At 39.3% G+C, this 27650-nt stretch overlaps 1 protein-coding gene across 34 annotated transcripts in view; it reads left to right on the top strand.

Annotated features, from left to right (window-relative positions):
- Positions 1–23589, top strand: part of LOC132127777 (receptor-type tyrosine-protein phosphatase delta-like) — a 394068-nt gene extending 370479 nt beyond the window's left edge. For all 34 annotated transcript variants that reach the window (XM_059540138.1, XM_059540149.1, XM_059540057.1 and 31 more), the window contains 10 exons: positions 1852–2027; positions 3587–3706; positions 3813–3967; positions 8858–9143; positions 11300–11478; positions 11559–11685; positions 14343–14468; positions 15621–15775; positions 17129–17264; positions 21023–23589. In XM_059540138.1, the coding sequence (XP_059396121.1) occupies positions 1852–2027; positions 3587–3706; positions 3813–3967; positions 8858–9143; positions 11300–11478; positions 11559–11685; positions 14343–14468; positions 15621–15775; positions 17129–17264; positions 21023–21091 (1529 nt within the window). In that variant the 3' untranslated portion in view covers positions 21092–23589. The remainder of the gene's footprint in view (positions 1–1851; positions 2028–3586; positions 3707–3812; positions 3968–8857; positions 9144–11299; positions 11479–11558; positions 11686–14342; positions 14469–15620; positions 15776–17128; positions 17265–21022) is intronic.
- The last annotated feature ends 4061 nt before the right edge of the window (positions 23590–27650 follow it).

Here is a 27650-nt window from a genome sequence, read left to right as displayed (position 1 = left end):
TGTGAATAAAAACAGAATGCAATGATGTGGAAGTTTCAAATTTCAATATTTTATTCAGAATACAACATAGATGACATATCAAATGTTTAAACTGAGAAAATGTATCATTTTAAGAGAAAAAAATAAGTCGATTTTAAATTTCATGGCATCAACACATCTCAAAAAGTTGGGACAAGGCCATGTTTCCCACTGTGTGGCATCCCCTCTTCTTTTTATAACAGTCTGCAAACGTCTGGGGACTGAGGAGACAAGCTGCTCAAGTTTAGGAAGAGGAATGTTGTCCCATTCTTGTCTAATACAGGCTTCTAGTTGCTCAACTGTCTTAGGTTTTCTTTGTCACATCTTCTTCTTTATGATGCACCAAATGTTTTCTATGGGTGAAAGATCTGGACTGCAGGCTGGTCATTTCAGTACCTGGATCCTTCTTCTACGCAGCGATGATGTTGTAATTGATGCAGTATGTGGTCTGGCATTGTCATGTTGGAAAATGCAAGGTCTTCCCTGAAAGAGACACGTCTGGATGGGAGCATATGTTGTTCTAGAACTTGGATATACCTTTCAGCATTGATGGTGTCTTTCCAGATGTGTAAGCTGCCCATGCCACACGCACTCATGCAACCCCATACCATCAGAGATGCAGACTTCTGAACTGTGCGCTGATAACAGCTTGGGTTGTCCTTGTCCTCTTCAGTCCGGATGACATGGCGTCCCAGTTTTCCAAAAAGAACTTCCAATTTTGGTTCGTCTGACCACAGAACAGTTTTCAGATATTGACAGAAATTGCTCCACTATTTTTCGCCGCATCATTGGGGGAATTGGGGATCCTCTGCCCATCTTGACTTCTTGTTTTAATGTTGCTTGTTTTAATTCATGTGTTTATTTGCTTAGTTTGTGATGGATACATGTAATCCTGTCTTGAAATACACCCTATTTAGGCAGCTCACTAGGTTTTGGAACAGAGTTGTAATGTGTCAAATATACACTGAAAGTATGTGGCTATTTGAATACACACACACTCACACACACACATTGGTTCAGTACAATTTTTTTATTTTTTATATCTGTGTCATTTTGTCCTCTTTGTCTATAAGAGAGAGAAGAAAACGCAGGATTAATTGTCTTTCGCTCTGCTGTCAGTCACAGAATGAAGGAGAAAATGAAAAAGATGGCATTTGTAATTATTTATTAACTCTCAGTAAAAGAGTTCACCTGGAGTGGAGACAGACAGAGCGTGAGCGTGAGCGGGGCGAGGGTTTATTTGGCGCTGCATGTGTGAGCTGAGCTGCGAGCCGCTCTCCTGTCAGACGGAGAACTGCACAAATCAAGCCTCGCTCCATTTTCTCCAGATTTCTCACACCTCTTCAGTTCATTCCTCTGTTTCTCTCACAGAGAATGAAGGTCTGCTCATCAGAAATCACACAATATACACAGCATTGAATAACGATTCGGCCCGTTTTTCAGAACCTGACATCTGAATTTTAATGATTTTACTGAACTGTTTTTCTAAAAGGATCATAATAAAGAATGAGAGTGTGTGTGGAAAGGGTTCTGCTTTTAAATGATTTGCTTTTGATGAGCAAATGGAGTATGTATACCACTGTACTAAACCAGTCGTATTATTAATGACAGTCCATTAAGATAATGTTTGTAAAAAAAGACCATTTAATCATTAAATATGAACTATTTTATATGAGCTAATATTTGAACTTTTTTCAACATTGGATGAATCCAGGTTCATAATTCTTGATTGATTTTGTTGATATAATTAGAGTTAAAGGTTTCTACTGAAAATAACAGATAGAGATAGAGGTGTAGTGTCTGGTTCTCAGGGTGTTCTGTGTGTGTTGGCAGGGATTCCAGGCAGCGATTACATCAACTCAAACTACATCGATGGCTACCGGAAGCAGAACGCTTACATCGCCACTCAAGGTGCGCTCCCAGAGACCTTCGGTGATTTCTGGAGGATGATCTGGGAACAGCGGAGCGCAAACATCGTCATGATGACCAAACTGGAGGAGAGATCCAGGGTACGACGGGCTGTGACATCACTGGCTTACGGTGTCTTCTAACTAAACATATAACATATAAGATAAAGATTCCAATCACAAATCACAGCCAATCAGAAGAGAGAGTGGGCGGAGTCTCGGCAAGTGCACTGCAGTATGCATAAATACATCAATAAAAACATTAGTTTACATACATGTCACGTTTTTGACGTTTGGTAAGAAAACACTGTCAGAAAGAGTCCAGTTAAATCATTACTGGATCTGCAGTATTAATTTAATTATAGCAAACAATACAGAACAGTTATTTCTATAACTGTTACTTGTCATGAATATCACACAGAGTTATTTATTTATTGGAGAGAACTGTTTGATATGTTTGATAAACTATTATCTCACATAAAATAACTGTAGCTTAAAAGATGTAACGATTTAAAATCATGACAATGGCAAAAATGGCATGATGTATAATTGACAAAAATAACATAAATGTAGTAAAGAAATATTAAATGTTGACTAATTTTGATTATGAAATAACCCTTAACCGTTATAATGTCACATGTTTTGTGTGCCATTCTGGTTTATAGCCTAACCCTAACGAAAGAAATAATGTCTTATAAATCTAAAAGCTAAATCTTTAGGAAATAATTAATGTATTCAAGGATTTTATAGCATTTACCTATTTGCTGATATTTATTTAATATTCATAGGCAAATGATTCACCATTTAACACAAATCAGGGTGTGTTTATGTCTTAAATGTGAGTAATAGGGTTGGGAAAAATTGCAAATGTCATATGAATAGAAAATAAAGCAGCTCAAATAAAACTGAGTTCCTCCTCTTGAGGGTTTTCTGACGGTAAAGCAGCTCAGTTTTTTCGTGCTCTATTTGTGGAAAGCGCTGGCTCTAACCGTCTTATTTTTGACAAATTACATCAATTATGGCAAAATGAAATGTTTCCAAACAGGTTTAAGAGCTTTTGTCGAACTGATTATTGGTCTAATTAATATCAAAATCCATGTCATCCTCAATTATAACAGAATTCACCCACAATTTCATTTCCATCCTTTCCTTATTTGCACCATTGATGTGTGTGTTTCTCAGAATCCTTCTCCTCGTGTTGTCTTCAGCTGCCATTATGAGCTGCAGAATGTATATTCATGCCTTGATTTGTCCTGCATTTATGTGTCGTCCTTTGCATGAATCGATCGACTGACGCTTGCTGTAAAGACTTACAGACGCACACTAACGCAGGAACTCTGGCTCTGAAGCGTCTCCACTCCTGCATTTAATCAGATATTCAGCGTCCTTATGTTATTAGCAGAATTGTTTGCAGTCCAGCACGAGATGCGTGTGGTTTTTCCTTCATGTTCAGCGTCTCTTTTGTTGGTTTGCTCCTGACAGACCAGCAGCAGTGCAGCCCACATCTATTAATGCTAATGACGGCCGGCTGTGATGTGATTGCGACAGAGCGCTGGAGATAGTAATTATAGCGTCTGTCACTCGCTGCGGTGTTGTCAGCAGGAAATGGGAAAGGCAGCGCTCCTTCTCTGGCTTTATCCGTGTGTTTGTGTGTGATTCAGGTGAAGTGTGACCAGTACTGGCCCAACAGAGGGACGGAGACGTACGGACTCATTCAGGTCACGCTGCTGGACACGGTGGAGCTGGCCACATACTGCGTCCGGACGCTTGCACTCTACAAGGTACAGCAAATCCACATTCACTCGGCCACACACCGCTGCCGAGCTCCAGAAAGCATCTTGTTCTGTGAAAGTGAATGATGATTATTTCTGTCTCTGTTGCGTTCAGAACGGCTCCAGCGAGAAGCGAGAGGTGCGGCAGTTCCAGTTCACGGCGTGGCCGGATCACGGCGTCCCGGAGCATCCCACACCGTTCCTGGCCTTCCTGCGCAGGGTCAAGTCCTGCAACCCGCCGGACGCCGGACCCATGGTGGTGCACTGCAGGTCTGACTTACTGTTAATAACACAGAGAAAATAGTCGTGAGATTGCAAAATGTAATGTGCAAATTACGTGTGAAAATACAGCTGCACATCACAGAAATAAATTAAACTTTAACAGAGATTCACATAGAAAACAATGGTAGTAATATTTCACAATATTATTGTTTTTACTGTATTTTGATCAGATAAATGCAGCCTTTGTGAGCAGAAGAGAATTATTTCAGAAAAATCACAAATTCACATTGATCCCAAACTTTTGAACTGTGGTGCATTTTCCAAATTCAGATCCATCTTTTTGTCTGCTGTTAAGTTTAAAATATGACTTGTTTCTGATTTAAGAATGCATGTTATATGTCTCTTGCTGAGCAAATGTGATGTAATAATGTGTTGTGTGCTTTCATTTATCATTAGAAACCATATTAAAGAATTACTCTCATATAATAAGTAGATCACTAAAAAAAAAAAAAAATAGAAAAAAAAAAGATGGATTGGTCAAACCAATGCTAGTTCTCAATTTTGAATCACACTGTTTTCATGAGACTCGACTGTGCGTCTCTGTACGAAAAAAACAAACAAACTGATTTTGGTGCATGGCAGAACATGAGGCACTCTGGCATTTATGGAAAACCCAGATATGAAACCATCTGTTGAATTCCCCTCTAAGCGAAAGCAGCACAAAAACATCAGGCACAGAGAGGCATGCACAAGCTTCCATCGGAAAACTGCCAGATAGAAAACAAGGATTAGTAAACCCTTAAAATAACACATACGGCAGTTAATTAGAGCTCCCAGCGGAGCGCTTGAAATTGAAAAATCCTTATTTCCCCTATTTTCTCTGGCCGGCGTGTGTGCTGAATGCTGGAATTAATATCATTCATTGGGACGGAGACTTTGAATTCCTTTCGGCTCACATCAGATAATGTCTCGACAGCGAGACTTTAATCCACACCAAAACGCCGGCCGCCTGACCATTAAAAAACCTTTCTTTCATTCCGCGGCGGTGTCAGAAAGTTGAGGCATCCTTCGACTGGAGCAGAGAAAGTTTTAAGCCGACAGGATCGCATGAGGCGGGAGATTATATATGTGCTGTTTGTCAGCCAAACAAAAGCTCCTCCTCCTGCGCTCGTGGGTAATTAACTGCGCTGCAAACGATTCGCCTGCTGCAGACTAAACATTCAGATTATATGTGCTTAATGCTTTCTCTGAAATCTGCCAGACATCATGTGATCGATGCTGACAGTGTGTGTGTGTGTGTGAGGCTGTAAAGTGGGCGTTTATCGCTGTCACCTGTAACCTGCGGGTCACCACTGAAGCGTATGCAGTCAGCCGTTATCGCAACAAAAGAGAAAGTCCATCCAAGCACATGATTGAATGTCATGGAGGTCACTGGACAGACAGACAGACAGGGGGTTTCTGAGTGGCAGGAAATTCAGACGTATGAACTTGTCAAAAACACGTCCTCATCATATTTTACCCAAGAGTCCAAACAAAGACAGTGATTTTGCATAAAGCTAAGAACGCCTTGCTAGTAGCTGTGGATATTTCAGGGCTGGTTTATTTCACAATGTTGGGGAAGCAACTCTGAAACTGTAGCTTGATCAGCTACAAGCTATTCATAAATTAAAATAGTTAAGCAACATTCAAGCCACCCTTCTGAAAATGTAGCTAGAAACTACTTTCAATTTTTTATAATTTAAGTATTAACATTACAAATAACTTAATTATTGTTAATGAATAATTATAATGATGTTATAAGTAAAATATTTGGGGTTTAAAACAACATACTGTAATGCGATCATGATTTCAAAGGGGGGGTTGAATTCAAGCCAATTCAGCGACATAAAGTGTCCCAATCATTTAATTTTTGTAAACTATCCGATACACAAAATAATATTTATATATTTATTATATCTCAAACTGACTGTCGAAGTGCAAAATTGCTACAAACGTAACATCAATGGAAGAACAAAATATTTGCAAATTAAACTGGATACGGAGCAGTCATTAACACAAGCAGGTTAAGCTCAGAGCTCATGAGGTATTTACTGACTGTGAATGGAGACGTCAGTCATTAGCTGCGCACGTCACACTGCGCTTTGAGTGGAATCATTATTTGCTGAAGCATAAGCACACTGCTATATCGCGGTTTTATTTTCTGTTCGATTAGTGTTCCTTACAAAAGAGTGGGGGACAGAGATTATGATGGTTTATGGATTATGATGGTTTATGATGTAAAATAGACATTTGATCTAGAGTGCAATAAAGCAGGAAGATTAATTAGTTTAAAAAGGCAATTATTCACCTTCTGCATGTGCATTAAAGGTACAGGTTGTAGGACCTGCCACAAGAGGGCGCACTACCAAAACAATAAAAATTGCGTGGTTTGATGACACTAATTAGGAGCATGGAATGATGGGATTTGTTGTCTTCTACCTAACCACTGACGGCCATCAATCAGACGATATGAAAACAATTACCACTTGTTCAACAAATATATACACTTGTGTACATTCACAATAATTGGGCATACATAACAAACGCGAGTTCAACAATTTGCCCGAGATTACATACAAAGTCAATGCAAAGACACGATCAGACTATGATTCAGACGCGTCCATCTAGAAAATGCAACACCGATATTGATCATCGCTCTTTCTCTCCTCTTGTCACAATTTCTTCTTGGTCGTTTGGTTGGCCCATACGCTTATGTTTATGGGAGCTGTCCTTGTCGACAGAACCAGCGGCAGACGGTAAAGGGTAATTATGTTCCATAAATAAGTAACACAATCCACCATAAAGCATGCAAGAAGAAGTAAATAAGGAACTGCTTGAAGCAAGACACTACATCCGCATTTGTCCACGACACTGTTCTCATGTGGTTTCTATGTCAGTAAAGGCGATATCAAAGGGTAACTAACGTCATGGACAGGCGACTACACTGCCCCGTGTCACTGTTTAGAATGGGTTTTTCTCATGATCTACAAGTAGTTGAAAACATTAGAGATATTGTTAGTAATCGTGACTCGTCAGAACGTAAAACAGAATGGAGCTTTTGTTCGCTACTTTCTGTAAAAAGTAGTTAGCTACTGGAAAAGCTACACTGTAATAAAAGTAGCTGAGCTACTGTCACGCTACTGAAAATGTAGTTACGTTAGTTGCATCACTACACCAATACTGTTATTTCATGAAAGTGCTGTAGCCTTTTTTTTTATACTACAAACATTTTCACATTATTGTACCCGCAAGAATATTGTCCAATGACAACATGCCATCTTGAAACAATTAAACAATTATAAAAAGAACAAATAGAGTGAATGGTTATGTACAAAATTCATACCAAACCATTGTTTTAGCAATTATAAATGATAATTAATACACTGTAATTCAAGCATATGTGACATCTTTCCCCAATAAAAACGTGACAACTTGCTCAGGTGTTTAATGACGTGCAGTTTTTCTGTGAGATGGAGATCTAAGATTTTATTCATTTCCAAGACTTCCCTGGTTTGGAAATAACAATTTTAAAATTACAATTAATTGATGAGCAATGAACAACACAGATAATTTTTGTTTGTTGAACTATATTGATCTTGGAAACTAAACAAGGCTTGTCTTGGCTAGTATTTTGATGAAACTTCAGTTTCCACAACTTACAGCTCTGGTTAATTGGATGTAAATGTGAGTGGATGGATTAATGCTTGCTGCAGTGCATTCTGGGATTGTCTCCTCTGTGAATGAAACATGTGAGGTTGCTTTAGAACAGGGCTATTCCTCGAGGACCACTGTCCCGCAGAGTTCACTAATGAAACACACCTGAACCAGTTTATCAAGACTTCAGACTCACTAGAAACTTTTGGCCTTAAAGAGCCCAAATAAAGTGGTGGAATAATTTTGCTGACTTTATGAGAAGTCTTCGTGTCAGGTGCTCCTTAAATGGGTTTTGTAAACTTTAAAGGTGTGTTTGTCAAACTCCTGTGTGTGCGGTAGAGCTGGTGTTGATTGGCTCAAGTGTGTCGTTCATTAAGGATTCTCTCTCACTCACGTCTTCATTTAGGAAGAGCACTAATGTGAGCATTTGTGGAGCTCTGGTCTTAATGAAGGGCTCTGATCTCAGGTGTTTCATGGAGAAGTGCCTGTGGTTGACGTCAGTGGCTGCGCTTCAGGAAGTTAGCAAAGCTTTGGCCTCTTCAAAGTGATGGAAAGTGGAAAGTAGATGGAGGCTTTTCGAGTCTGTAGATGGAGGTTAGAGAGGGTGAGAGGCTAAATGGAGGGGTTGTTTTGCTCTGATAGCGAGCACAGGTGTACGCTGATCAAGAACGGCATCATCCACTCCAGAATCTCTGCCATTAAATACTGTTTGGCTGTTCCACAGACATGTGACGCATCACTTACTGTCAGCCATGTCACATTGTTTTAGCACTTTGAATGTGTAATGAATGTTGAATGTAAACAATGAAAATGTATCTGTACACAAAACAGTAGGGATGTACGACTGTTCAGCAAATTAAATTAAATTTAAAGACCAAATGAACTGTACTGAACAGTGATGTGACACGATCAAATATCAACCAGCACTGAGTCAGAGGAGCACACTATTTATAATGGAGCAAACATTTCACAGTATCGAAGAATATAAATGTATCTGAGATAAACGCAAAAATCATTAGAATCACAGACAGCAGACGTCTCTGATGAGAAGAGGAAGGGGTTGTGGCTGGTTACTGCATGATGATCGAATAGCCTTAATCGATTAGTAAGTATTTGTTGGTATTCGGCCTTCATCCAAGGGTTTAAATTTGTTTTTGTTTTCGGCTTTGGTCAAGTATTTTTACTTCGGAGCATCCCTACACATCAGCTCTAACATCGTCAAACATTTGTCCTGTTGTGTGACAGTGCCGGCGTGGGTCGGACCGGCTGCTTCATCGTCATTGACGCCATGCTGGAGCGAATCAAACACGAGAAGACGGTGGACATCTACGGTCACGTGACGCTCATGCGCACTCAGAGGAACTATATGGTCCAGACTGAGGACCAGTATGTCTTCATTCACGACGCGCTCCAGGAGGCCGTCACCTGCGGCACCACCGAGGTTCCCGCCAGGAACCTATACGCCTACATCCAGAAACTCACGCAGATCGAGTCCGGAGAGAACGTCACCGGCATGGAGCTGGAGTTTAAGGTAAGATGGATGTTAGTGGGAGTTGGGTTTGTTGACCTCTGTTTGTCACCGTAATTCCAAAACCAAAGAAACCACCTTGCTGATGCATGATACATGACATGATTTAACATATATATATATATATATATATATTCAGAATATGTGTGCTACCCAAATAAAATAATGACTAAAAGTAACTTTAAGTCTTTGAGAACGGGTTTCTCAAGACAGGTGGTGCATTAGACCAGGGGCTCATCTGCTGTTTCCAAAATGCATCACAAACTGCTTGAGAAAGCTGTAAACGAATTCCACATTGCACAAGGTGCAAACAACCTTACGCCTGTTTCACACATACTCCGTCTGCAGTGCGTATGCGTTTCGTATTTTTTTTACGCACCCATGTTAAACGTATTCCAGCGTTCACGCGGTTGAGGTCCGTCAGTGCGTTCCAGGAGCGTTGCGTCTACAGCAGTGCAGCGATTGTTCAAGTACCGAGTAGCAGACTGCAAACGCGTCCTATGTGAAAGCACAATGAGTATGAGTCCGTGCTGATTCAGCACCACATACATACACACGGACTGCATATGCACTGCAGACGGGAAATGTGTGAAACAGGTGTGCGTCTTGGCACATGACGACATTCTGTGATCAAATACAATCCACTTGATAACACGCTCCACAGCACCACCTAGTGCATTTAGATATAACAGACTTTTAGTTTGCACACTTAGGATTTGTCATGCATTTCCTGCATTTACAGCCAGTGAAGCAGCACATAGTAAAATTCAAATAGTGTTTTATTTGTCAAAATACTAATTGCATATTGAATATTCAAATGTTCGACTATTTGCACACACTTAGTGAGACTTAGTGAAGAGTCCTGAAGAGCCCTAGCCCTACTTAACCTCGTGTTTATTGATGCATCTGATCTTGGAAGCTAAGCAGGGTTTGGCTTGGCTAATATGTGGATGAGGCTTTGGTTTCCCCTACAATCCAGTCAATTCACAGACAAACAGTTGCTCTTCCCATCACTACCAGCAAAGAGAGGTAGTTAAGATGGTGTAGTGTCTTATCTAGTTGAGTGGATCTGTCTAGTGTCCCATCCCCTGACTTGTCTGATTACGGGAACTGTTGATCAAACTTTATCTGAACAGATTGGGGCCTCGAAGCACCGCGATCATGTCACGTTTACAGACGTCCGGCCGCAGCTCTAGAATGACTGCAGCAGAACCGCCGAATTGGCCACAGGAAGCTGCTCGTCTTTGTTCAGTTATTCGACCACACCGTATTTTACTCGGCCTGCAGTTTGTCAAACAGAAATCTATTTACCAAGAGTAAGAAGGTAAACGAATGTCACGCCACATGATGAGCTCCGGGCGAGCAGAGCAGTCGACTCTGGCCCACCACAGGCTCTCTTCGCTCAGCCACAGAGAAATTTTGGGGCCTGTGGTTTCTCCTGCAGGAACTCAGAGACCCCTGTGCTATTCTCACGCTAGCGCTAACCATTACTGCGCTCGCTTGTTTCACAGCAAACCACATGTGCTTCACTCCCTTGTTTTCAAGACCAAGTTCAAGACGGTTGAAGACATTAAACATCTATCTATCTAGTCTTTAAACAGTAAGATTTTTTTTACACTTTTTTTTAAAGAAGTCTCTTCTGCTCACCAAGCCTGCATTTATATGATCCAAAATACAGCAAAAAAAAAAAAAAAATTCTGAAATATTTTTACTTTTTAAAATAACTGCTTTCAGCAGTAAATCATCATATTATTCTGATTTCTGAAGATCATGTGACACTGAAGACTGGAGGAATGATGCTGAAAATACAGCGGAGCATCACAGAAATAAATTACAGTTTACAATATATTCAAATAGAATTCAGTTATTTTAAATAGTAAAAATATTTCAAAGTGTTACTTCTTTTGTTGTATTTTGGATCAAATAAATGCAGGCTTGGTGAGCAAAAGATAATTATTTAAAAAGCATAAAAATCTTACTGTTCAAAAACTTTCGACTGGTAAGGTCTCCGTTTTTCTGCCCATCGTACTATGTATCCATTTGTCCAGATATTCGCACGTGCTACAAAGTTTACTACTTCTGTTTTCAAGTCTATATCAACATGTCTAGGTAAATTTTTGCTATTTTTTTTAATGCTGTTCACGATATGTTTCTTGCAGCGGTTAGCGAACACAAAAGCTCACACCTCACGGTTTATTAGTGCCAATCTGCCCTGCAACAAATTCAAAAACAGACTGGTTAACATCATGCCCTACGAGTCCACGCGCGTCTGTCTGCAGCCAATCAGAGGAGTCGAGGGCTCCGACTACATCAACGCCAGCTTCATCGACGGATACAGGTGAGCAGAAGAGCCCGGATCCATCTGTCTGTGTGTGTTTATGACCGTGAAGGTAATGTGTGTCTCTCGCTGTGTGCCAGGCAACAGAAGGCCTACATCGCCACGCAGGGTCCTTTAGCCGAAACCACAGAAGACTTCTGGAGGAAGCTGTGGGAACATAACTCCACCATCGTCGTGATGCTGACCAAACTCAGAGAGATGGGCAGAGTGAGTTCTTGACAGCCCATTATTTATTCATTTATTGCATGTGATTTAATATGAAATTGTGTAGTAGGTAGATAAAAAATATGCATGCAATTATACAAAATAAAACCAAACACGATTTGTAATGAAGATAAAAATATGTAGACTAATAAGAATAAATGGTGCGCGTCGCACCGGGCAAATCTTGCAATCTGATATTTTAAGGAATATGATACACACCAGCATTTAAATGCAGCTGGAATTTATTTATTTATGTATTTATTAATGAAGTTCTTTTTACATTGTGTGCCCTTCGTTGATTATAATGAGAGAACCTGAGTTTAAACGTGAAGACATATTATTAATCTATCCATTCTTTTCAGTTTCACTGATTTAGCAGTGGGCAGGTTTAATTTATTTGTTTCTTGTTTTAGTTAGGCCTTAATAATGGGAGGTAAAAACAGTACCTCACGTTTTACTAAAATTAAGGAAATTATTAAAAAACGCAACCATTTTTTAATCAGTGTATATACCATAGACTGTATGAAAGCATGGACGTAGTGTCGTCACCCATAGGTAAGTAGGCAGAGCCGGCCGTTGCCATCTTGGCAGCGTGTCACCGCACGTCACTCCTGGATAATCAAAAATGGGCAAAAAGGTGAGAACTGGTTGCTAAAACCACATCCACCTAGCGCACGCCAGTAACAACAGAGCAATCCACCTGTCACTCAAGTAGCCACACCCTTAATTATGCAGAACTTTAAGGCTTAATATAATTTAAATGGAATTTTGAGTTATACAAAAATTCACCCCCCTCACAAAATTAGCTATATAGACCAAACTCAGTTTTTGAACCAGGCTGTAAATGTTTTTTTCTGCTGTAAAGTTGGGCATTTTAACATGGGGAGTCTATGGGATTGCCTCCCTTCTGCAGCCAGCCTCAAGCGGCCAGTCGATGAGTTGCAGTTTTAGTCACTTCCTTATTGGCTTCAGGAGAGAGAGCGAGAGGTTGCTGCTTGGTATAAACAGATATCTAAAATGTCCACCAGAGCTGTTGCCCAAGACTTGAATGTTCATTTCTCTGCCATAAGCCGTCTCCAAAGGTGTTTCAGAGAATTTGGCAGTTTAGCCCAGGACCTCCACATCCAGTATCTTCACCTTCAAGAATGTCTGAGACCAGCAACCCGGACAGCTGCTGCAACAATCTTTTTCACTCTACAGGGCAGATGGCAGACCGTGTGTATGGCATTGTGTGGGTGAGCGGTTTGTTGATGTCAATGTTGTGGATCGCGTGGCTCATGGTGTCGGTGGGATTATGGTATGAGCAGGCGTATGTTATGGACAGCGAACACAGGTGCTTTTTATTGAGGTCATCTTGACTGCACAGAGAAAGCGTGACCAGATGCTGAGGCCCATTGATGTGCCATTCATCCACAACCATCACCTCATGTTGCAGCATGATAATGCACAGCTCCATGATGCAAGGATCTGTACACAATTCCTGGAAGATGAAAACATCCCAGTTCTTGCATGGCCAGTATACTCACCGGACATGTCACCTATTGAGCACGTTTGGGATGCTCTGGATCGGTGTATACGACAGCGTGTTCCAGTTCCTGCCGATAACCAGCAACTTCACACAGCCACTGAAGAGGAGTGGACCAACATCCCACAGGCCACAATCAACAACCTGATCAACTCTATGTGAAGGAGATGTGTTGCACTGCGTCAGGCAAATGTTGGTCACACCAGATACTGACTGGTTTTCGACCCCCCAAATACAGTAAAACTGCTTATTTATTGTGGCCAATCTAAGGCACACCTGTGCAATAATCATGCTGTCTAATCAACATCTTGATATGACACACCTGTGAGGTGGATGGATTATCTCAGTAAAGGAGAAGTGCTCACTAACACAGATTTAGACAGATTTGTGAACAATATTTGAGAGAAATAGGCTTTTTGTGTACATAGAACAAGTCTTAGACCTTTGAGTTCAGCTCATGAGAAATGGGGGCAAAAACAAAAGTGTTGCGTTTATGATTTTGTTCAATATATACAGTATATATATATATATATATATATATATATATATAAATAAATGTAAAATATGTTTCTTAAATATATACATGCATGTGTGTATATTTATATACTGCATACACAATACACGCATATATTATGTAAATGAAAACTTGTATTTTGGATGAGATATATCAGCAACCGTGGAGATACAGCTGTCACAGCCTTACTTTTCAACCTCAAGCTTGTTTTCTGTTTAGGACTTTCTGTAAACCTTACTTTCTCAATATCATCCACAGTTGTTGATTTCATTTGTGTTTAATTCGATGTCTCCAGTATCGTTAATGGAATTTTGATTCATCCGATCATTTTGCCCATTACTGCTAATACTTTTCCGGCTGTGACTGAATGTAATATCCAGATTTTGCCTTACCTGAAATTAAATAAATTGCCACAGATGTTATGATCTCATCTGCTACCGTTGAGAAAACAGCAGCTTGATTTTCTTTCAAATAGATCTGGTGCACATTTTATAATTTGTTTTCCCTTTGCTGAACCCCCAGTGTTAACGACTGCTCCTGCCAGGGCTGGTATTTGTTCTGATGCATTCTGGTTGTATTTTGGCAGTCACATGACTGATGTATTGTGTGTGTGTCCATCAGGAGAAGTGCCATCAGTACTGGCCAGCAGAGCGTTCAGCCAGATATCAGTACTTTGTGGTGGATCCAATGGCTGAATACAACATGCCGCAGTACATCCTGAGAGAGTTTAAAGTGACGGACGCACGGGTGAGACTCCAGACCCTGGACCTGGGATTTGTGTGTTATAATGCATATTCAGTCTGAGTAGAGCTCACAGGACTCTAATTCCATCACAGCATTTATTCTGATAAACACTCACACATTCCTGCTGCTTTATCTCTCTCTCTCTCTCTCTCTCTCTCTCTCTCTCTCTCTCACGTCGCTTATCTGGGATATACAAAATCACTAAAGAAATGCAAACTCTCTGAGCTTCTCGTCAGGAGCTTTTCAGCCGCCCACATCAGAGGAATTAGTGTCTGGAGTCACTCATTCACACACACACACACACACACACACACACACACTCAGGTGAAACGACACGCTTCTGAGCTGTGGGCGGCTGGAGCTCAAAACAGAAAGCACCCAAAACCACCGAGCTGAGACCGTTATTAAACTTACCATGGTGTACCCTTTAAATACCAGCTATCACCATATACTATATATGATGCTTTTCTGGCTTTCTGCTAGATCCATATGCTAAATAGCTTTTTAAATATATTTAAGTCAATTCTGCTCACCAAGGCTACCTTTACTTGATCAAAAATACAGTACAAATGTAAAATATTATTTGAAATATTTATATGAAATATTATAATTAAACCGCTGTTTTCTGTGTGAATCTGTTAAAGTGTAATGTATTTCTGTGATGCTCCGCTGTATTTTCAGCATCATTCCTGCAGTCTTCAGTGTCACATGATCTTCAGAAATCAGAATAATATGATGATTTACTGCTCGAGAAACATTTCTGATTATCATCAGTGTTGAAAAAAGTTGTACTACACAATATTTTGGGAATAGGATTTAGAGATGAGTAGGAATTTCAACAGAACAGCATATATCTGAAATGGAATTTTTTTTGTAACATTATAAATGTTGTAAATTTCACTTTTGAAATCTTTCTGACCCCAAACTTTTGAACAGTAATATATCTTGCTGGCACTGAGGCATCAGTTTAGTACCAACATGACGTTTCTTGATTATTGTTGTTTCTTGAGCTTCTCAGACTCGTTCAGGGTGCGTCATGTACTCGTCATGGGTTTGACAAGCGCAGCATCTGTCTCTGGCGTGTAAAGCTGAATGTAATGGATTGGTGTAAGCAGCTCTTTTCTTCTGATCCGTCTCTCTCTCGCTCTCTTTCAGGACGGACAGTCCCGGACCGTCAGGCAGTTCCAGTTCACAGACTGGCCAGAACAAGGTGTGCCAAAATCAGGGGAAGGCTTCATCGACTTCATCGGCCAAGTGCATAAAACAAAAGAGCAGTTTGGTCAGGACGGACCCATATCGGTCCACTGTAGGTAAGAAAGACACGAGTCTGTGTGAGGAAAACTGAGCCGAGCAGATGCCACTGTTCATGAATATTTCTGTGAACTAAATATTGTCCAATAGCAAATACTTCAGCATGAAAGCTGTTCCCAGGAAGTTGTGTTTGTCACCTCAGAAGTGTATCACACACACACACACATACAGTTAACTGTTACCACATAATTTTTCAAATGACATTACTTGAAAGTGTTACACCAACAGGATGTGACATCATTTGATTGTTTGTTCTGACGGGAATACAAATACATGATTTGATTCCCTTTATCTAAATTTTTACACAAAATAGTGTTGACTGTATCTACTAAGCTTAACCAATCAACATTTTTACTTAAGATATAATACATGATCAAACAGTTATTGGTAACAGGTTAGTGAATTAGCTAAGACTAATAATGAGCAACATATTCCTACAGCAGTTATTCATTTTGGTTAATATTAGTTGGAGGGATACTCCACCCCGAAATTAAATTGTTGTCATTAATCACTTACCCCCATCTCATTCCAAACCCGTAAAAGCTTTGTTCGTCTTCAGTACACAGTTTAAGATATTTTGGATGAAAACCAGGAGGCGTGTGACTGTCCCATAGACACTGTTAAGTGGATGACAGTGTCAATGTCCAGGAAAGGCATCATCAGAATAGTCCATCTGCCATCAGTGGATCAAACGTAATGTTATAAAGCGACAAGAATACTTTCTGTATGAGAAGAAAACAAATATACATTAAGTCATGTATTTGTGAATGATATAAAAACGAACCCCTCAGTAAAAACCTTCATTATATAGAGAAGAATTAAACTGTAAGTTCTGGTGTGTGTAAATAAAACTGAAGTGGAGAAACTAACCCCTAACCTTTAAAGATATGCATCTTCACAATGTGTTTTTTTTTTTTGTTTTTTTTTATAGGAATAAAATCTTGTATAAATCCACTCGAACAAAATATATGAACGAACCCCACAGTAAAACCCCTCAGAATATAGAGAGGAATGAAGCTCTAAGTTTTGGTGTGTGTAAGTGCTGCTGAAGTGGAGAAAAAACTCTTTAAAGACATGGATTGGAACTTAAAGCTAAAGGCACAAACAAATGAAGTGCAATAAAATAAACACTTAGTTTTCTTTCCACTAATATTGCAACCTTGGAAGAAAATAACCCAGCACGTTAAAATTGAACAGTGCACGGAAAACAGTGTCCTGTATCAAATTAAATTAGCACAATATTATAAATTGTCGGCTTCACATCCTGATTAGATTGAGTCAGATTTGTTCACATGTTAAGGTGTGGAGTATGGCAGCTCCAGCTGACAGGTTGTGTTGTGATTGATCTGCAGTGCTGGCGTGGGCAGGACGGGCGTCTTCATCACGCTCAGCATCGTTCTGGAGCGCATGCGCTATGAAGGAGTGGTGGACATCTTCCAGACGGTCAAGATGTTGAGAACACAGCGGCCGGCGATGGTCCAGACTGAAGTATGTAACCGTTCACACTTCTTCACTTCAGTCAGGATGTAAAACACAGATTAAAACAGCACATTACAGCTAATAACGTCCAGGTCAGGTTAGTGATCAGGCTTTCAGATGTCCTCCCGATGAAGAGTTTGTGTCAAAACTAACGGACGCTCGGCTTTGTTCGGCACGCAAATGCTCGTTCTCATTTATAACGACAAACCCTTCTGGTTAGCCATGCAAATTGGTTCAGATAAGCAATTTCACAGCTAACCCGCACAATGGCCTTTCCCAGCGTCAATGGGGGAAATTATTTTCTGCGATCAATGCGGACGGCGAGGTGATGAGGCTCGAATCTCACGCTTGGCGCAACACAATCCCTGCTCTTCACCTCGCAGACACGCAACACAAAAGCGCAGTATTAGATCCGTGCGACCCTTCACGTCGCAGGCCGCCGGGTTGATGTGTTGCTATGGAGACGAGAGGAGCCATGCATCCGTGAATTCACAAAGAAATCCATAAATTCGTTCAGAAGGTGTCATGTTACATCGCTTTACCGAAAGATTGTGTTTCAAATGTCATAGAAAACTAGATTGCCATCATGAATTCATGTCATTTCTGAACTGATGTTCCTGCTGTGATTCATCGATGCATGTAATTCAACATTGCCTTCAAGATTTTGCATTGAAATGCATCAGTAGTAGTAGTAGTAGTAATAATTTTGATTTTTTTTCTCTATTTTTAGACTGTGGTTAAAATGTATTTATTATTTAAAATTATTTAAAAATGCTTAAGTTGTATCCTCTGGTTATGCATTAAACTCAAATACCATTATTTATATGCCATATTAAATTATGTGCTTTAAAATAAAATAAAAATAATTAAAACACAGAACACAATCATTATTTTAAGATATACACTCTTCAATGACAAGCACATATTTTTCTCCTTGTGAAAAGAAGCACTCTTTTTTATAATGAATCACTCTAGTTTTATAATTAATAAAAAGTTATTTATAACAATAATAATAATAATAATAATAATAATAATAATACACTTGAAGTGTGAATTGTGTGTGATGTTTACAGACACGTAATTAAATGTTCATTCTAATTAAATGCAAATCTATTGTAGTTTTAATTTATATTAAATACTGGTACATACTAAAAAAAAAATATATATATATATATATACCCTGAATTCACTGTAAGTCACTTTGGGTAAAAGTGTCTGCTAAATGCGTAAATGTAAATGCATTCAATTTGCTGTTGAACTTTAGAGTGTTTTGACTCACTTCAGTAGGACTTAAGTACATATTCATATGTAATTTCATAATTACTTTTTCTTTAAAATATGGTTAAAGTATTACTGAATGTGAATGTGATTAATGAAACTAAAATACACTTGAATTTTAAATAAGTTGCAATTTAGAACATTTAAAATGCAGGTGCTGGTCATATAATTAGAATATCATCAAAAAGTTGATTTCTTTCACTAATTCCATTCAAAAAGTGAAACTTGTATATTATATTTATTTATTACACACAGACTGATATATTTCAAATTCAAATATTTTGATGATTATAACTGACAACTAAGAAAAATCCCAAATTCAGTATCTCATAAAATTAGAGCCTTAAGACCAATACAAAGAAACGTTTTTAGAAATATCGGCCAACTGAAAAGTATGAACATGAAAAGTATGAGCATGTACAGCACTCAATACTTAGTTGTGGCTCCTTTTGCCTGAATGACTGCAGCAATGCGGCGTGGCATGGAGTCGATCAGTCTGTGGCACTGCTCAGGTGTTATGAGAGCCCAGGCCTTCAGCTCTTCTGCATTCTTGGGTCTGGCATATCACATCTTCCTATTTACAATACCACATAGATTTTCTATGGGGTTAAGGTCAGGCGAGTTTTTTGGCCAATTAAGAACAGGGATACCATGGTCCTTAAACCAGGTGCTGGAAGCTTTGGCACTGTGTGCAGGTGCCAAGTCCTGTTGGAAAATGAAATCTTCATCTCCATAAAGTTGGTCAGCAGCAGGAAGCATGAAGTGCTCTAAAACTTCCTGGTATACGGCTGTGTTGACCTTTGATCTCAGAAAACACAGTGGACCAACACCAGCAGATGACATGGACCCCAAACCATCACTGACTGTGGAAACTTTACACAAGCAACATGGATTGTGTGCCTCTCCTCTCGTCCTCCAGACTCTGGGACCCTGATTTCCAAAGGAAATGCTAAATGTACTTTCATCAGAGAACATAACTGTGGACCACTCAGCAGCAGTCCAGTCCTTTTCTAAACCAGACGCTTCTGATGCTGTCTGTTGTTCAAGAGTGGCTTGACACAAGGAGTGCGACAGCTGAAACCCATGTCTTGCATACGTCTGTGTGTAGTGGTTCTTGAAGCACTGACTCCAGCTGCAGTCCACTCTTTGTGAATCTCCCCCACATTTTTTAATATCCTCTCCAGGGTGCGGTTATTGCTTGTACACTTTTTTTTCTACCACATCTTTTCCTTCCCTTCACCTCTCTATTAATGTGCTTGGACACAGAGCTTTGAACACCCAGCCTCTTTTGCAATGACCTTTTGTGTCTTGCCCTCCTTGTGCAAGGTGTCAATGGTGGTCTTTTGGACAACTGTCAAGTCAGCAGTCTTCCCCATGATTGTGTAGCCTACAGAACTAGACTGAGAGAACATTTAAAGGCTTTGCAGGTGTTTTGAGTTAATTAACTGATTAGAGTGTGGCACCAGGTGTCTTCAATATTGAACCTTTTCACAATATTCTAATTTTCTGAGAAACTGAATTTGGGATTTTCCTTAGTTCTCAGTTATAATCATCAACATTAAAAGAAATAAATATTTGAAATATATCAGTCTGTGTGTAATGAATGAATATAATATAAAAGTTTCACTTTTTGAATGGAATTAGTGAAATAAATCAACTTTTTGATAATATTCTAATTATATGACCAGCACCTGTACATTATTTTTTTTTTCTGACGTCCTGCACCCATGTGCCCACCTTCTTTCAAAGTGTTCATAAGTATGTTTCGAAACAGTCATGAAAGTGTCTTTCTTTAAGTCACTTAAAGGGTTAGTTAGGTAAGTCACTTAAAGGGTTACCCAAAAAAGATAAATTATGTCATTAATGACTCACCCTCAAGTCGTTCCAAACCCGTAAGACCTCTGTTTATCTTCAGAACACAGTTTAAGATATTTTATATTTAGTCCGAGAGCTCTCAGTCCCTCCATTGAAACTGTGTATATGGTATACTGTCCATGTCCAGTTTAAATGGAGGGACTGAGAGCTCTCGGACTAAATCTAAAATATCTTAAACTGTGTCCCGAAGATGAATGGAGGTCTCACGGGTTTGGAACGACATGAGGGTGAGTCATTAATGACATAATTTTTCTTTTTGGATGAACTAACCCTTTAAGTGGCATTTTAGTTCATTTTATTCATATTATATTATCTGCAAATACGTTTTTAACTAAGGGGAGATCTTCAAATGTCAACCCTGCTACCATTACTTTGTATAGTAAATGGTTCTCAATTAAAAAGTTTACCTGTAGAAAGGTTGTATCAGCATTGAATTGAAACAGGCTGTTACTGTCAACCCTGTTACCTTTCTGAATAATGTCCAACATGCATTAAATCTCAATTAAAACATCTAGATGACTAGTTGTGCAGGTTTAATATAAATGAACACATACATCTGATCTGACTGAATGTTTGGCACAGATCTGACCCGTCTCTCTGTCTCTGTCTCTCAGGATCAGTACCAGTTTTGTTACAGAGCTGGGTTGGAGTATCTCGGGAGCTTCGACCACTATGCAACATAAGATCTTCATCACAATGTCAGGGAGACGGATCGGCCATCGGACATCCAGCGGTCATTTAATTCTTCTGAGCCATAAATACCTGCTTGTGAAAAGAACTTAAACTCTTCGATTCCATGTTGGATGTGCAACGTAAACCTAGAAATACTTACAAACGACAATAAAAAGACAAATATCCAGGTGGACCAAGAAAAATCACCCTGATCTGATTTTCAAAAAGTAAATGATGAATAAATAAATAGTAATAATGATAATAATAATAATTTCAGACAGGTGAATCTAGACTGCGGAAGGGCGGAATAATCGCTGCTTCGAGGATTCATGAATCATAAAGGAGTCAACGAACTCAGACGCTGTGAGATGGGGAGCTCGAGACACGGTGTTAAGAGAATTTGTTTTGTTCCACAATCAATACGAGGAGATACATCACTGATGAAGAGAGGAGACTTCATCACGACCACCATCATCATCATCATCATCAAAGAAGACTAAACAGAGCTGAAGTAATAACTACAACATGCCGATCGTTTGTTTAGACGTACAGAGAAACCACACTGATAACGCATACCAGCTTTTGTTTCACGTCTGTGGTGTTTTCCTCTCTGTTGTGACAGAAATCAGAGTAGACTGACAATATTTCTCATGGGGTTTTTTTCTGATGTCGGCACCCATGTACCCTCCTTCGTTCATCGTTTTGCTGGTGGTTTGTGGCGTTTAGTTTGAAACACACGCTGAATCATGGGGTGGGCAGAGTATAAAGGTTAGAAGATATCTCAGTTCTTCCATGAGCAGAGAGAGAGAGAGATTAATAAATTCTTTATTTATATAACATCGAAATGTATATTCACAAAATATAGATATATAGATGATATAATATATGGGAATGATGGTGGGTTTTCCGCTGGAATGCACATCAGCTGGACGGATGGACACGCATCTTTTCTTGTGCAATAACTAGAAGTTTTACGGCCGGAGGGTTCGATTCGCGTTGGTTTAACGAGGGCGGGGCGATCGTCGTCGTGTTCATGTGCTCATGGGTCAAAGGTCATCGTCGTGCATCTGTTAGGCCACAGGTACAAAGACGTCCACGTGTTCATTCTTTTGCATTTAGAGTGCCTTATATTTATGCCTGTTCTTTTCTACGATATCCATTTAACGACGTGTATAGTTTAAGTAGTTCATATACGAGTAGTTATTGATTGATTTCCCATGCGTACGGATTTATATTCTATGAAATTATATATGCAAATACGTAATTCCATCATTACTGTTTAATTTTCTGTGGCCTTAATTTGGCTCGGAAAAAATAAATACGACAAGGGTACGACAAAGAAAGAAAGCGCACGTTAACCGCCAGGCCTGATACTGTTAAGTCATTTCTGTTATGTTATTCTATATTAATTCCCCAACAGCAGCGAGACAAATTCATTCTGTCTTTTTAAGACCAAGCTTTAGCATCAAATTTCCCGTCGTTTCCAGTTATCAGTGGTGAAAAATGGTGGAAATGAAACGGCAAAATAAACGAAAGACCCTGAAAAACCTGCAAAGCTCTTGCTGAGAAGATACTAAGTATTTTAACATGCAAATTTCACGACTAGAATATTATGATTCGACACTTGAAACTCACTGGCTTTGTGGATGTGCATTCCAGATGCTTTTTTCCCCCCTTTCTTGTTTCAATTAGATGAAATGTTTTATTGTTTTGACTCTTTCAAATTGTTGATTTTGGATGTTTTTATCATCATATGTCGAGCAACAGGCAGTCGTTGTGTAACTGTCAGCGCCACCTAGTGTTCAGCGCTTCAATGTGCTCCATGACGGCTTTTCTTTCCCTGTTCTGGATCTAATTTGATATGCATGAGTTCAACTGCAGTGGGAGCGAGTAAGAAGAATTGCACTTTGTATCTCTTTATCTCTATGCACTGCCCTACTGATTCCGCACCCATTACGGATTTTACTTGAACTCGACTGTACGAATCTCCTTCAGACTTCACTTGGTGTGTATGTAAATAACACAGGAAAGAGACTACCCAAGTAATAAGAGAGGAAAAAAAAAAAAAAGATTAAGAGAATGGAAAAGCAAATTGGTTGCGGAAAAAAATAAAAGCATCTTTAGCAGGTGATTTTGAAGTGTCACTTCTTCCCCGTTGAAAGACTGAAGCGTCACGAGCGCAAACATACATGTGGTGTTTCTCTCACATCTGGATGCATAGACTGAAATTAATTCAATTCAATTGTAAAGAAAAAATGGCTTGTTAAAAAAAGAATCATGAAATTACCTCTGATTAGTTGTAAATGTAAACTGTTTTGATTTAATTATTATTATTGTTTTGTTTGTTTATTTTTTTTTCTGAATGAATGGAGTGCTTTTTATTTTTTAATACTTAGATGACATTGGTGAAAAGACACATCTGTACGAGAAGCCGTCCTTCTGTACATTGCTGACACAAGTTCCTTTTGTTATAAATGAATTCTATTAAAAAATGTAAGTGTTATGCAAACGCGTTTCCTTCCTTCCCTCATGTGAGACGACGTCCATCAACGGGGATGAATCCTCCAATACTTCAACTCTGTTGTGGGAAAACATCGCAGTGGTTTTTATTGTTTATTTATTTACGTATTTCTTTTTTTTTTATTAATTGATTACTTTGTAGACACCCCCCCCCCCCCCATAAGTAATGTGGTGTGGCTATATTTTTTAGTTAAAGCTATTAATGACATTTTTACACTGACCTTCAACCCTTTTACATTTTGGATTTAATGGAGTTGACTCAAAGCATTTCTGAAAGAGAAAAGTTATGCATTTTATTTATTTCTGTTACTGTACAAAGCACAACAATAATGGCAGTCATTATAGTTAGTGTGGTGTGGTTATATTTGCTAGTTAGGGCTGCTGGCGGATATTTTTGCACTCACGTTTAACCTTGTAACATTTTAGTAGAGAAAAGTCATGGATTGATAGATCTATAGATTGATTATATCTTTTTCAGCATAATGATTAGAAATATATATTAGTAATGGGGGTTCAGGGTTTATGCAAACAGCACATTATTTTATAAAGGAAAGGTAAAAAAAAAACTAATTTTATTTTGTTTACTCCATAACTACATTAGCATTCTCTCACGTTATTCAATTAGTATGCATGCCAAGATGAAACAATCTAAAAAAAATCTATTTTTTTAGTTGATTTTTTATTGCATTCCTATTCTGTATGTATGTATTCTATTCATTTTCATATTTTTAACCATCTTCAGGATGTTGCACTGCAATAGTAGAGCACATTTAGTTTTGTGAAGACAAATGTGAATCTGATAGAAACCCAGTGAATGAAGCCACGTGAAGTGAGTGTAAATGCCTTCCCGAGCGTATCGTCCAATCCTGCAGAGATTTCTGATGTTTTATGTCACAAGAGAGAAACAGAATACAGGGAGAATGATCTGATGAAAGACGGGCTCTTATGAGAGCAAATGGAGATATGAGAGAGCAAGCAGGCCAGCAGTAACTGGAATGAAGGTTAATGATTCACATGTGATCAAATCCCACAATGCATCTGCTCTGTGTTCAAAACTCTCCTGCCCTCCTTCAGGTTGTCTAGCAGAAATAAATCTGCAGTTACGTCACATTTAATGCATTCCAGAGGGCATAATGTGGGAAGTTTGTGTTTTGTATGAATTATTCAGTAAGACGCCATTTATAATTTGCAGCACTGTAACATGTCTAAATGGGTGAGGAGGTGGCTGAAGGTCTGCTTGTGTGCTCCTGATGCGACTGCAGTGAGTTCACTGCATGGAAACACACATAATCTTTTCACAAATCCTTATATTTAGCTTTTGAAGGTTACCATGTTTTCTGGAGTGGGTGTCATGACAACGAGCTGAATGTTAGATCTAAAGTGACAGGTAAGGTAAGCAATGCAAGTTAAGATCTCGATGTTGTGAAAGTTTTGATTCGTCTGCTGCACTTCTGACCTTTCGTGTTGATTTTTATGTATATACATTTATTTCTTCTCAGAATTGCATCATAGTAATTTTACATATTGCAATTTTTACTTCTTTCTTTCTCTCTCCCTCTCAGAATTGAGTTCACACATTGCAATACTGTTTCTGACATAGAATATTATGTTAAATACATGTTAAATGGGCTACATCGCACTCGTGAAGCCGCAGTCCCTTCATATCGATTCAAGTATCACATAATATTGTGAGTTTGGTAATAATGCCGTGAATCTCTTTGCACCTGAGCGCTGCAGCACTGAATAAAGCCTGTGCCGTTCACTTTGACCTCCTGGCACACGGTGTCGATTATTCCAGGCTGGCAACAGCGAAGACTTCATCAGCCTAATCAAAATAAATCACCAGAGCAGCAGAAAGTGAGCGGCGTTAAGCTCTTTGCCGTTTCCCCCGAGACCCACAGCCTCTTAACGGCAAGCAAATCCATTACAGTGGGAGCAGATGTGGCCACTCAGCGATCAGAGCCGTTTGGTCAGAAAACCCACAATACACCGCTCGACCGCCATCGAGGACTCCTGTCATAAAACCGGCTGTGACCAAACTGCTGTAATGAGAAAAGTGCATTTCCCAGGGATGGTGTGTGGAAAATTCACACTTCTTGCTGTTCCCTGCAGCAGGAATCAGCCTCTAATTCAAATAAGATGTCAAGTGCTGATCTTTTTATTTCCTGTGATAGTCAGAAGCAGTTTGGAGTTCGGGTTAATTTCTGCTGATAGTCGCCCTGCTGGAACCCTATCAGGCTTTTTCTGGAAGCCTGGACAGAATAATAATTAGGAATAAAATTGCTGCAATGGCTGAAGAAATGCTCTCGGATTGTATTTGATGAGCTGCAAATGGTTGACCGTGTCTGAACGAAAGTTTGCCTCATTTTGCTCTTTAATATCCACAATCATACACAGCATTTACAACACAGATATGTAATCTGACGTATTTCAGTGTGAAACAATTTGTAAAACTAACAGAATGCATAGTCAATATAAAAACCTGGATGAGCAGTAATTACCACTAAATTTTGAAAAAAAAACAGAGGTGTTAATTATAGGGCCTAAAAACTCTGCATGTAATAAACTAGAATGCTTTCTAAGACTTGATGGCTGTCAATTCTTCCTCATCAGTTAGGAACCTAGGTGTCCATGCATTTATGAACTCAAGGTTAGATTATTGTAATGCTTTATTGGGTGGTTGTTCCTCTTCAGGAACTCGAGCTGCGTCGAAAACGCTTTGGGGAACGCGTTTAGCGTGAGAGACTCTGAATATCATATCCAATCTGTCTTATAGAAGAGCGTGACGTCACGGGCGGGGTGACGTAAGCGACCAGGAAGCTATAAAGGCACGATCTGCACAGCTGGCTTCAGCTTCGCGTATTTCAGCAAGCGCTCTGTGTGTGCATGTCATTCTGTCTTGTCAGTCTTATTTATTGTTGTCTGTCACTATTAGCTCCTCAAAGAGTAAGCAATAGTCAAAGAGCAAAGCTAAGACGACACATCTGAAAGGCGAATCCAGATCGCGTTTCAGAATGTGTGTTCATCATGAGTGGGAATACACGGTCTGTGCGCGGTCTGCCTGGGATCGAGGCACGCTGTTTCGGCTCTTGAGGGAGCCGACTGCCTGCACTGGTACAAGCCAGTGTGGACGTGGTAACTAAGTTATTAATCGATATTCTTATAAATATATTGAATGGGATTTGTTCTCCCAGACTAGAATGTTGCATTTATTTCATAATAATGACCTTCCCATCATAGGCGCCGATTTATGTTTTTCTCCGTGGGTGCTCAAGGGCGCACGCCATTTAAAAAATAAAAAAAAATAGACTAGGCTATTCAAAAAATATTGCATTTCAGAACCTTAGGCTAATGGACAGCGGCCGATACAAACAAACACAACAGCGTCACTTCTCAAAAATACAAACAGGATTGGAGATGAAAAGTTTAACTGACACGTAACCGCTAATGCGTTCAGCTTCTTGGGAAATTAATGTTTTGTAAATATTGATTAAAAACTATTGCGAAAGGACAGCGTTTCCATTAACCGATTGTTGCGACTAAAATAATGAGTTTCTGGGAATGTCTACCTCATTTATGTTTCGAGGTTTCTTTTGATAGTGGCATGGCTTTTCTTTGAGGTTTCGAATCCATTATTCATATAGGCTAAAAAAATTTTTTTTTATTTTATGTATTTAACAAAGAACTCGTATTCTGTCCAAAAGTAGGCTACTTTTGTGTCCATTAGTTTTTCCTCTTTTAAACCGTATATAGGCCTATACTTGAGCAGAAAAATGTTCCCATTTAAACCCTGTTACGAACTTTAAGGAGTCTAGGGAATGTACCGTAACATTTACATATTAACGTACTGCTGGGTATGAAATGAGGTGGAAGAACATGACAGACAAAACTTTGAAAGAGAAAAAATACTGGACGTTTATTCACAAAAAGCCAAAGCCACTAGATCCAGTAAAATAACAATAATAATGTGCGCTATGTACAAGGTGAAAATGTAAACAAACAAACAATAAAATGGGAAAAGAACGAAAGCGGCGCCAAAGGAAAGAACAA

This window comes from Carassius carassius, chromosome 3, assembly GCF_963082965.1.
Source record: "Carassius carassius chromosome 3, fCarCar2.1, whole genome shotgun sequence".
In the NCBI taxonomy this organism is placed as follows: Eukaryota; Metazoa; Chordata; class Actinopteri; order Cypriniformes; family Cyprinidae; genus Carassius; species Carassius carassius.
The sequence above is the reverse complement of the archived record's forward strand: the minus strand, read 5'-3'. Positions and strand labels throughout refer to the sequence as shown.